At 40.2% G+C, this 12562-nt stretch overlaps 1 protein-coding gene across 1 annotated transcript in view; it reads left to right on the top strand.

Annotated features, from left to right (window-relative positions):
- The window catches only part of LOC134284900 (uncharacterized), a 194001-nt gene that overhangs the window by 177262 nt on the left and 4177 nt on the right, over positions 1 to 12562 (top strand). The window contains exons 6-7 of the mRNA XM_062844441.1: positions 1994 to 2416; positions 2540 to 2611. Of these exons, the coding sequence (XP_062700425.1) occupies positions 1994 to 2416; positions 2540 to 2611 (495 nt within the window). The remainder of the gene's footprint in view (positions 1 to 1993; positions 2417 to 2539; positions 2612 to 12562) is intronic.

Here is a 12562-nt window from a genome sequence, read left to right as displayed (position 1 = left end):
TCAGTATGTCGGATATAGCTGATGTTATGAGTGTAGACCTTAAGTTCTGAACTCCAAGATAGTTTGGCTGACCTGGAATATTTCCATAGTATCTCTAAATAACTTTTAAGATTTCAAGAGCTTCACGGATCTCAGCAGATTATGCTATGCTGTTATTTATGACGAAAACACAAAGTTTTTCTTGTAAATTTGAAGGACTCCATTTTAGAACAGTTTGCCCGACCCTGAATGTCCTAAAGGTTAATAATAAAAAGTAGCCTTCTGATTTGTCCATAGATAAATATGCAACGTTACTTAGTATTGCAGATATGACTGTTGTTACGAATGTAGACCTGAAGTTCTGAACTCCAAGGTAGTTTGGCTGACCTGAAATATCCCTATAGTGTCTCTAAATGACATTTAAGATTTTAAGAGCTTCAGGGATCCCAGCAAATTATGCAATACTATTACCTGTGGTGAAAACACATAAAGACATTCTTGTAGATTTGAAGAACTTCAATAGAACTGTTTGGACGATCGTGAATATCCCAAAGGGTTATAATAAGCAAGAAGACTTCAGATAGCTCCAGAAACCACGCTTGATTATGCATCGTTACTCAGTTTAACAGCTATGGCTACTGTTACGAGTGTAGACCTGAAGTTCTGAACTCCAAGGTAGTTTGGCTGACCTGGAATATCCCTATGGTGTCTTTAAATGACATTTGAGATTTTAAGAGCTTCACGGATCCCAGCAGATTATGCAACACTATTATTTATGACGAACACACATAGAGTTATTCTTGTAGATTTGAAGGACTTCATTATAGAACATTTTGGACGACCGTGAATATCCAAAAGAGTTAAAATAAGCTAGTAGACCAGATTGCGCCATTAACCGCGGTTAATTATGCAGCGTTACTCAGTATAACAAATATGGCTACTGTTACAAGTGTAGACCTGAAGTTCTGAACTCCAAGGTAATTTGGCTGACCTGGAATACCCCTATAGTGTCTCTTAATGGTATTTGAACATGAATGAGATTTCAAGAACTTCACGGATCCCACCAGATTATTCAATACCATTATTTATGGCGAAAACACATACAGTTATCCTTATAGATTTGAAGGACTTCATTATAGAACAGTTTGGACGACCCTGAATGTCCCAAAGGGCTATAATAAGCTGGTAGACTTCAGACTGCTCCAGTAACCACGGTTGATTATCCAGCGTTACTCAGTATAACAGATATGACTATTGTTACGGGTGTAGACCTGAAGTACTGAACTCCAAGGTAGTTTGGCTGACCTGGGATATCCCTGTAGTGTCTCTAAATGACATTGTAGATGTCAAGAGCTTCACGGATCACAGTAGGTTATGCAATGCTATTATTTGTGGCGAAAATACATAAAATTATTCTTGTAGATTTGAAAGACTTCTTTTTAGGACAATTTGGAACACCTAGAACATCCCAGAATATAAAACATCTCTTGATATTCTTGACCAAGGGTTAATGAATACATAAAAACGTAATCCATATACAAGTTCAGCTTTTAGAACAACTAGTAAGTCAATTATTTCGTTTTTCTAAATTTCATGGTGTTCAGGATGTTCTAGGTTGTCAATGAAGTCTCAAATACAACTATTCCCATTTTTCCTTAATAGAGGACTCAATTTGCAACAACTTTGCCAAAGACAGTATTCTGTTTTGCTGTATGGGTGAATTTATACAGCCGTTTCTATGTTGGGGTCATATACGACCCCTCCGGCTCCAAAGGGTTAAGTCTCTCCTACATGCTTTCATAGAGCGAATTCCCCGCTTGAAATTTTCGCGCTTCTAAACGCAAATAAAATACCGTCACCCGTCACTCTATATGCATCACTTGGCCCACTTCTACTTTCTATACTAGTTTTTTTCCCGCTTTGAAGGACAGGAATGCAATTTGCCCAAACGACCAGCAAGTGACATAAACCCAACTTGATAACCAATGCGATAAACTATTTTCCCCCTTTCCAGAGCCACAGCCCGAAATTCAACACCAACCCGGTTATCACATTCAATCCCGCCACCGTCATAGCATCGACCGGAACCGGATCATCCGTCAACAGCAGCAGTACTGCCGGAGGTGGCAATAAGCTGTACAGTTGTATGCCTCCGCCTTCATCCGCCACCAGCCCAATGTCGGAAACGGCCTTCCACGATTGCCGGATTACGGCACCAACAACGGTCGCTTCGTCCTGTAATGGCGGTGGTGGTGGTCAGCCTCCGAAGGGAGCCACCATCGACGGATTATCGACGGCGTCCACCATGACAACGATGGTTGGTGCCCCCCTTACCAGTGTGGATCCATCGGTCCTGTCGATGTCGGTTGCACCGTCCTTTACCCGGCACGCCATACGTTCCAACTACATGGACAAAAGCATTGAAGCTAAGAAAAAGGTTAGTTTGTTTGTGATTTGTGCCCATTTGCGTCATCTTTGCTTTTATCTTCGACAAAAGACCACCGCACCGGTTTGCTGTTTGTTATCGTAACACTATTTTCCCGCTTTTCTTTGCCCGCAGGTCATCCGGATGCTCTTTGTTATCATCGTGGAGTTCTTTGTTTGCTGGGCACCGCTGCATATACTCAACACGGTAAGTGCGACAGTTCTCTGTCGCATTCGTACCTGTCATAGACGTAAGATATCGCTTCTAGCACACGGAGAGACGAAACTACCCAAAAGTGAGTTCTTTCCACCCAACTTCGGGGTTGCGTGCGTCAAGCCAATTTTGAGTTGATGGAATCGATGTTTTTGTTGGGTTGTTCCCGCTTGCTTCCATGTGAAAAAAATACCTAATTTTAAGTTTTTTCCACCCAACCGAAATTTTGACTAGGTTGTATTCACTCAAATTTGAGTACTGTGCTAGAAACTCAGTGTTGGCTTGACGCACGGAACTGCAAAAGTTGGGTTGTTTCTTTCTTCACTCTCTGACAACAATAGAAAGAGCGCATGAAAAGGGAGATGAAAAAGAACTCAAAATTGAGTTTAAAAGTACCTAATTTTGAGTTTTTCAGTTTCTCCGTGCAGGAATTAATCAAATCGGATTTTATTCCATTGTTCACAACAATGGTAACAATATTGCTGACTGCACCCCAAATTGGACTGACACAATAGTGTGCACACACCTTCAAAGTGTGATTGCAGCGCAGGGTCACGTCGGATCGAGTTGAGGTCTTCGGTGCACTTATTCCTCGTGAATGGAGGAATAAGTGCACCGAAGACGTCGAGACGATCCGAGGCAAATGTGCACTTTTATCACACTTTTTAGGCGTACCAAAAAAAGTGTGATAGTCCAATTTGGGATGTAGTCTGCAATATCAATTAACCTACTTCAGGTGCTACGTCAGTCGCTTCGCTGTATGCTGACGTAATGTATTTACAGCATGGGTGGTGTAACAAAAACCTTATAAATGCGTTGTACGATTTAATCGAAACACGGAACAAACCGAACAGCTCTTCTAAATTTGCCCTTCTTTTGTACCCGTATTACTATAGGCACTTAGTTGTTTTTGCCTCCGCGAGTCTGTGGTATCTATATACCGTCTACCCTCGTTGGTTTGACCGCATCTAATCTGAACACTTTTCAATTTGACCCCCTCTAATCTGCACATCGTTCAAACGAAAAATGGTTCAAGTGTCATTCTGCTCATTGAACGGGGTGAAACGGAACGCAGAATCAAAACAAAACAGCAAAAAGGGTAATCAACAGTGTGTTTTTCGATGCCCACAGGGTTACTAGAAGTTCAAATAAAAAATGAACCCCGCTGGTTTGCATGAGGTGTCGTTCAAACCAACGGGGGTAGACGGTATAGATACCATAGACTCGCGGAGGCAAAGACAACTGTAGCCGAACAACTGTCAGTTCGTGTATCCAAACGAGCATGATGTCACGAGTTCGATAGCGGCAATGGATTGCGTGACGTCATATTCACTCGGTACACTCTAAATTCACGCTAAAACACACTAAAATCATAGTGTCTCCCCGAGTTTATGGTATCTATAGTGTCTTCTATAGTTGTTACCCTTCTTTTTTAATTTTTGTAAGAGACTTTACCGCAATGCGGCATTCGCCTCTGAAATTACTCATTTTGTACAGATTATCTAAAAGTTGCATTTATTCTTCACATACATACACATGACACCAAATGAACTCAGTCCTCGGCAAAGATATTGCAAATCTACTCATCTGATTGGGTTTTTGGTGATTGGGATTAAAACTACATTGACATCCCAAAAGTTTGAAAGAACAAAAAAACTACAATGGTAATGTGCAGCGGGTTCACAGATGGATTTCTTAGCTAAATGAAATCAGGTTATCACGTTATTACTTAAAAGGGCTTTAAAGCTACATGGAGTCGAGCTCGGTGGTCTAGTGGCTACCGCTTCTGATTCATATGCAGTAGGTCCTGGGTTCAAGTCCCTTTAGTCTCCTTTCTATCTACTTTCTCTCTCTTCTACATACACATCTCATGTGTATTCGTATGTTCTTAACCATCGCTAGAATCAGAAAACAGATTGAAAAAAGCCAACTCTCCATCGCACAGCATCAATCTATATAACGCCTACATGTTATGCAACCAAGCAAACTGTGCCGCTTCCATGGCCGCTTCAAAGTAATCTTCACCGAATCTATCGCTTTCCGCCTGGCATCCATGCACCAATGCATGAACTCTGTGCCAAACAATCGTCATCCGCATGACCTTGTGCAAGGGCAGAGGACGCAACGGCCTGTTGGCTGCAAGCGATTGCAATCATTACTTCCCTCCCCTTTCCCTGCATTGACCTGTAACCTGATGCAGCAGGCGCCATTGTCGCCTAAAACACACACTGAAGATGCACTCACAGCTATGTTTGAATCCCTGTTTGAGTGTAGCTGATCTGGCGATACGTGAGTAGCAACTGCAAGCAAATTGATTTCAGAGTTGCGGGAGAGTTCAAGGAGAGAGAGTGACTGCAAAGTTTTTATTAAGGTGATGCTATTTGGAAAGTATAAAGTAATTCTAATGGGATACAAAAGGGGTTCTGAGGAGTTCCCGGGGATTTCAGAGGACCACTGAGGCTCTCAGGATATGATTTCAGAAGGCATTACAAAGCGTTTCAAGGCATGCTGAGAGTTCCAGAGAGTTTCAGGAGGTTTCTGGGCAATTCAAGTAATTCCAAGAGAGCTTCAGGGGAGTTTTAAGTCGTTTCAGTGGGTTTCCGGTGGTTTCAAAGGGGGAAATCTTAAAATGTCTAGTACAAGTTGAGCGGAAAAAAATCAGATCTATTCGAAGATCACTGAATCTTGATAAAGGTTCTAGCTGAGTTGAATTACAATCGGACTTCGAGCTTTTGGGTAAACTTCAATGTTTTTTATAGGAAAATTCATTGCGAAATGTATGAAACGGTTTCTGGAAGTAAAATCAAGGAAAATCCCTAAAAGTATTTCCTTAAAATTCTGTTTCTGTTTTCTGTTGTAATCTTGCAACGCAAGTGATCCTGGTCGAGTTCATGCAAAATTCAAAAAAGATATCTACTGAATAGTAAGTTCACTTAGTAACTAGTAAAACATGCATAAGAGATTCTACTAAATCATGGAAATCTTTGAAATACTCATGCAAGAACTCTCGATGAAATCAGAACTGAATTTCGGCACAATTCTATGATCAGATGTTTGGGTTTCAAGAGCTCCCGGGAGCTTAAGAGAGGTTTTAAGACGGGCGGTTCAGTAACCATCACAGGTCTGAGATAAGCTTTGGGGTGTCTCAAAGGGAGTTTAGAGAGGTTTCAAGGACTTTTGAGGCGTTTACTGAGGATTAAAAGAGATTCATGAGGATTCAGTGGGCTTCAGGAGAGTTTGAGAGTATACAAAGGTCGCGAAGAGGGTTTCAGAGGGGTTTCGAGAGCTTTCAGAGAGTTTCAGGGAACCACAGGTGTGAAGTTAGAAATATGTTAAACTAATATCAAGGGGGGTTTCGGAAAATCTTTTCAAGTGACTTCAGGATATTTCAAAACAGCTTCAAGGGTTCAAAGGGCAGCTTCAAGTTACAAGGGGTTTCAGAAGAGCTCCAAAGGATTATTCCTATGTGTAAGCCTATGTGAGTACAAATCGTGTTAATAATTCAGCAAGAAATCACTTTTTACGCTTGTGTGTAGATTCAATGACCCATTCTCAAGGGTGTTCGTGAAGGCCCTGAACAGTCCTTAAACTCACCACTTGGACCGAAAATTATTGCTTAAAGCTAGGTGAGCAAGGGCATTGTTTGATGTACTTCAAATGATCACTACTTATGTTTGTAGATCCAATGTCATGTACTCAAGGAAGTTCATGGACACCCTTAGACAGTTAAACAAGGTTCGCATAGCAGCCTTCTTCCTTCAACTTAAACTCACTTAAGTTAAACACCCAACTCCTCTCTGCTCATCTTTTCCGTAAATCCTTCTTTCAACATCAGTTTACGTCCCCAACTTCTCTCAATACAAACGAATTCCTAAAGGCTATGTTACCTCAATAGAAGTACCCTATTAGAATACAAAAATGCAATCCAGCTAAATGGAGAATCTGATGTTCACCAATAGCCAGGCTAGACAGAAACTCCCTCGCGAGAAAATGAGGTAGCGATTTTGGCAATTTTCTGAGAAATCAGAACTCAAATCCTCAACAGCACCGAGCGCGAGCTTGTCGCGCAGTGAGGAACTCGTCCAACACTCATAATTGCTTGTTGTGTTTCTCACGTTTACTGACACTCAAAAAGTACTCGCGAGTTCCACTCCCATACAAAGAAAAATTCGAGGCAAAAAACGCACTCCTCTAGCCGAAATGATCATCGGTTTTTTTTGTTCCCTCCTTGCTCTGTTTTTATTGCCTCCTGCTTTGCTTTGCTTTGCTTTGCTTTGCTTTGCTTTGCTTTGCTTTGCTTTGCTTTGCTTTGCTTTGCTTTGCTTTGCTTTGCTTTGCTTTGCTTTGCTTTGCTTTGCTTTGCTTTGCTTTGCTTTGCTTTGCTTTGCTTTGCTTTGCTTTGCTTTGCTTTGCTTTGCTTTGCTTTGCTTTGCTTTGCTTTGCTTTGCTTTGCTTTGCTTTGCTTTGCTTTGCTTTGCTTTGCTTTGCTTTGCTTTGCTTTGCTTTGCTTTGCTTTGCTTTGCTTTGCTTTGCTTTGCTTTGCTTTGCTTTGCTTTGCTTTGCTTTGCTTTGCTTTGCTTTGCTTTGCTTTGCTTTGCTTTGCTTTGCTTTGCTTTGCTTTGCTTTGCTTTGCTTTGCTTTGCTTTGCTTTGCTTTGCTTTGCTTTGCTTTGCTTTGCTTTGCTTTGCTTTGCTTTGCTTTGCTTTGCTTTGCTTTGCTTTGCTTTGCTTTGCTTTGCTTTGCTTTGCTTTGCTTTGCTTTGCTTTGCTTTGCTTTGCTTTGCTTTGCTTTGCTTTGCTTTGCTTTGCTTTGCTTTGCTTTGCTTTGCTTTGCTTTGCTTTGCTTTGCTTTGCTTTGCTTTGCTTTGCTTTGCTTTGCTTTGCTTTGCTTTGCTTTGCTTTGCTTTGCTTTGCTTTGCTTTGCTTTGCTTTGCTTTGCTTTGCTTTGCTTTGCTTTGCTTTGCTTTGCTTTGCTTTGCTTTGCTTTGCTTTGCTTTGCTTTGCTTTGCTTTGCTTTGCTTTGCTTTGCTTTGCTTTGCTTTGCTTTGCTTTGCTTTGCTTTGCTTTGCTTTGCTTTGCTTTGCTTTGCTTTGCTTTGCTTTGCTTTGCTTTGCTTTGCTTTGCTTTGCTTTGCTTTGCTTTGCTTTGCTTTGCTTTGCTTTGCTTTGCTTTGCTTTGCTTTGCTTTGCTTTGCTTTGCTTTGCTTTGCTTTGCTTTGCTTTGCTTTGCTTTGCTTTGCTTTGCTTTGCTTTGCTTTGCTTTGCTTTGCTTTGCTTTGCTTTGCTTTGCTTTGCTTTGCTTTGCTTTGCTTTGCTTTGCTTTGCTTTGCTTTGCTTTGCTTTGCTTTGCTTTGCTTTGCTTTGCTTTGCTTTGCTTTGCTTTGCTTTGCTTTGCTTTGCTTTGCTTTGCTTTGCTTTGCTTTGCTTTGCTTTGCTTTGCTTTGCTTTGCTTTGCTTTGCTTTGCTTTGCTTTGCTTTGCTTTGCTTTGCTTTGCTTTGCTTTGCTTTGCTTTGCTTTGCTTTGCTTTGCTTTGCTTTGCTTTGCTTTGCTTTGCTTTGCTTTGCTTTGCTTTGCTTTGCTTTGCTTTGCTTTGCTTTGCTTTGCTTTGCTTTGCTTTGCTTTGCTTTGCTTTGCTTTGCTTTGCTTTGCTTTGCTTTGCTTTGCTTTGCTTTGCTTTGCTTTGCTTTGCTTTGCTTTGCTTTGCTTTGCTTTGCTTTGCTTTGCTTTGCTTTGCTTTGCTTTGCTTTGCTTTGCTTTGCTTTGCTTTGCTTTGCTTTGCTTTGCTTTGCTTTGCTTTGCTTTGCTTTGCTTTGCTTTGCTTTGCTTTGCTTTGCTTTGCTTTGCTTTGCTTTGCTTTGCTTTGCTTTGCTTTGCTTTGCTTTGCTTTGCTTTGCTTTGCTTTGCTTTGCTTTGCTTTGCTTTGCTTTGCTTTGCTTTGCTTTGCTTTGCTTTGCTTTGCTTTGCTTTGCTTTGCTTTGCTTTGCTTTGCTTTGCTTTGCTTTGCTTTGCTTTGCTTTGCTTTGCTTTGCTTTGCTTTGCTTTGCTTTGCTTTGCTTTGCTTTGCTTTGCTTTGCTTTGCTTTGCTTTGCTTTGCTTTGCTTTGCTTTGCTTTGCTTTGCTTTGCTTTGCTTTGCTTTGCTTTGCTTTGCTTTGCTTTGCTTTGCTTTGCTTTGCTTTGCTTTGCTTTGCTTTGCTTTGCTTTGCTTTGCTTTGCTTTGCTTTGCTTTGCTTTGCTTTGCTTTGCTTTGCTTTGCTTTGCTTTGCTTTGCTTTGCTTTGCTTTGCTTTGCTTTGCTTTGCTTTGCTTTGCTTTGCTTTGCTTTGCTTTGCTTTGCTTTGCTTTGCTTTGCTTTGCTTTGCTTTGCTTTGCTTTGCTTTGCTTTGCTTTGCTTTGCTTTGCTTTGCTTTGCTTTGCTTTGCTTTGCTTTGCTTTGCTTTGCTTTGCTTTGCTTTGCTTTGCTTTGCTTTGCTTTGCTTTGCTTTGCTTTGCTTTGCTTTGCTTTGCTTTGCTTTGCTTTGCTTTGCTTTGCTTTGCTTTGCTTTGCTTTGCTTTGCTTTGCTTTGCTTTGCTTTGCTTTGCTTTGCTTTGCTTTGCTTTGCTTTGCTTTGCTTTGCTTTGCTTTGCTTTGCTTTGCTTTGCTTTGCTTTGCTTTGCTTTGCTTTGCTTTGCTTTGCTTTGCTTTGCTTTGCTTTGCTTTGCTTTGCTTTGCTTTGCTTTGCTTTGCTTTGCTTTGCTTTGCTTTGCTTTGCTTTGCTTTGCTTTGCTTTGCTTTGCTTTGCTTTGCTTTGCTTTGCTTTGCTTTGCTTTGCTTTGCTTTGCTTTGCTTCAGATATTTGAACATTATTCAAATATTTATTAAGAAAATAATCTCAACCCCTTAATACAGTCCTTACAAAAGATGTTATCTGGATCTTCTCTCTCTCTTCTTGGCGTAACGTCCTCATTGGGACAAAGCCTGCTTCTCAGCTTAGTGTTCTATGAGCACTTCCACAGTTCCCAAGTAACACACATGTTATATAAAAGTTACGACAGCGCAAGTTTTGGTTGTATAGAAGTTTATTTTACGTTATTTCAACACAATGTTGGAATTACGTAAAATAAACTTCTATACAACCAAAACTTGCGCTGTCGTAACTCTATTATAACATGTGTGTTGCTTGGGTTATTAACTGAGAGCTTCCTCTGCCAATGACCATTTTGCATGCGTATATCGTGTGGCAGGCACGAAGATACTCTATGCCCAAGGAAGTCAAGGAAATTTCCTTTACGAAAAGATCCTGGACCGACCGGGAATCGAACCCGTCACCCTCAGCATGGTCATGCTGAATACCCGTGCGTTTACCGCCTCGGCTATATGGGCCCTTATCTGGATCTTCTGAAGATGATTTAAGTTTGCACAAAGGATTAACAAAAAATTTACAGGTCAAAACTGCAAACTTATCGAAAGCATTTGAGTTAAAAATATTCCTGAATTTAATGATCACCTTTCCGGTCGCTCTAAACAAATTTTTCATTCTGTGTGGTGGTAACTGATAGTCTGACACCGTTGCTAGGGTAAGCCAGCAACCCATCAACTGCCACCCATCAGTTTCCACCATACCTTCGTCAAGCTTAGTAGGCTTATTTGAAGGGTAGAAATTCCTCCGTTGCAATGTGGCAAACGTGAGTAATTATGCAGAACCGTGAATGTCAGTATGTAATAAATAGCATAATTTAATACAGTGTTTCGTTTCCAAAAAAAAAATAAAAATGTGGGAAACAAAGCCACCCTTTTGTGTTCACTAATGTAGTATAGGAAGAGGTAGGCATTGATTTACGTTTGGCTTCCAGCAATCACTAATGGTCTCGTATGCTCTCTAAAATAAAAACTCTCATTTTTAGTTAACACCCATGACGCACAGTGACTGTGTTGGAAACACACATTCTTTTAAAATTGCTCGTACGCTCACATTTTTGCAAAATAAGGTACACCGGGGCAAGTTGAAACGGGTGGGGCAAGATGAAACAGCGGGTGAACATGATGTTTTCTAATGATAATAAATAGTTTGATCACCATAACACATAGTTTTTGATTCAAACAATCTCTTAGCGAAGGACAAATTTCCAAATTTTATTGAAATCTATTCCAAAACTTCGTGTTTTATCTTGCCCCACCCGTTTCAACTTGCCCCGGTGTACCTTATCAATATTTTTCGGTATTTGAAGGTGGTTTTTAAACCCAGTGAGGTTGCCATGTCGAAATTATTGCAAAATACATGCTCATATGAGCGTACGAGCAATTTTAAAAAATGTGTGTTTCCAACACAGACATTGTGCGGTATGGATGTTTACTAAAAATGTGCATGCCGAACACATTTTTGAGCGTAGCCGTTTTTGCGTGTGTTTAACCAGTTTGTATGGGAAGCCATCAATACTTAATTCAGACCACCAGGTTTGCAAACTTCCGGAACCAAACCGTAATTTCCTGTTTCATTTTGCTTGCTTTGTCTAAAAGTGCATATGTTCGTTAGTTCCTGACTTCAATGGTGTATGGGTGGTAACGACTGCCACAAAAGCATTCATTGTTTACGATGGCCACGCATTTTCCTATGATGGCCCTTTCAAGCCAAAGCACAATGGGGAAATAAGGTGCAACGCAGAAATAAAATCCATTCTGCGAATTCACCATTGATGATTTCTAGTTTGTCTACAGCCACAGGCTAACGGATGTCGCAACCTAAAGATGGAGAATTTTCATGGCATAATTGCAGTACATAATGCCATCTTTGAACTCGTAAAATTGAGTGGTGTTGGAATCGTTGTAACCATTCCACAAGTATTCTGCACCTTTCACATGGCAGCCATTATGGTGAGAACTGGCGCAGTCTTGTGCCTCACACCGTTGACAGTAGCAAAAAACTTTTGCATATTGTCCCGATCCATGCTTGAATCCACTTATCTCATCAACGGAATTCAAAATGACCGTTAGAAAAATGGTCGAGAACAATTGTGATCAATCCCGAACAAACGCGTGTTGTGTTTATTTGTGTATGACAATAAGCCACAATCGACTAAAAATCGATACAGGTTACTATGGCATAAAGATGCTGACCCTTTTTATTATTTAAGCAATTATTTTTGTAACAATAAAATATACCGATGTGACACTTTTTTGTCTTCATTAGATGACGTAGAGTCGTTTTATTTTTATGTACGTTTTCTTATAGTGTGTACTCTGCTGATTAACTCCAAGGAAAAATTTGGTATAAATGTATGTACCGTGACATCACCTAATTCCTATCACTTTTTTGTTCGGTTCCTAATGCTAAAAATCGGTGCATATGGTTATTTTTTTTTCAGCTTTGAACGCTTTGAAAAGCCTTTATTCGTCTCGTATGAATAGACTAGTTAGAAACAAGCACATCAAAATCTCTTCCTGCCACACCGGAAGACTACAGAAAAAGAAAGTAATTGCCACTTATAGTGCGTCGTCGGGTCTATTGAAGTTCTTCAAGGCGATGAATAAAATATAACTTACCTGTCATTGCTATAGCAAGCGCCGCGCCGTGTGCAAACAATGATGTTGCTGTGCAGAAAATATGAGAAAAAAGATGAGATAATTGCCACTTTATGGAAGAAGCAAACAAAAGTAGGTACGGTACATCTTGAAACTTAAAAAGGCAAAAATATGCATTACAATGTATAGTTCTCGTTTCTCTTTGCAATTCAAAGACAAACAAACATACAAAGACGCTATTTGTATGTCTGGAAATATTTTTTATGCACAAGTTTCTTTCTGAGTGTCTCCAAACTGGCTTGTTCATCGGTGTAGAAAATATTTTATTTCCTGAGACTCTTTCTAAAACCGTGAATTTTCATTGGCTAAAAAAGAAAAGTTTTCCCAAACTTATCAACCAATAAATGGAATTCACTTGGTTCGAGTATTTTAACACTTCTCTCTAAAGAT

This window comes from Aedes albopictus, chromosome 1, assembly GCF_035046485.1.
Source record: "Aedes albopictus strain Foshan chromosome 1, AalbF5, whole genome shotgun sequence".
NCBI classification, from domain to species: domain Eukaryota; kingdom Metazoa; phylum Arthropoda; class Insecta; order Diptera; family Culicidae; genus Aedes; species Aedes albopictus.
Note: the sequence above shows the minus strand (reverse complement) of the source record. Positions and strands in the feature narration are given on the sequence as shown.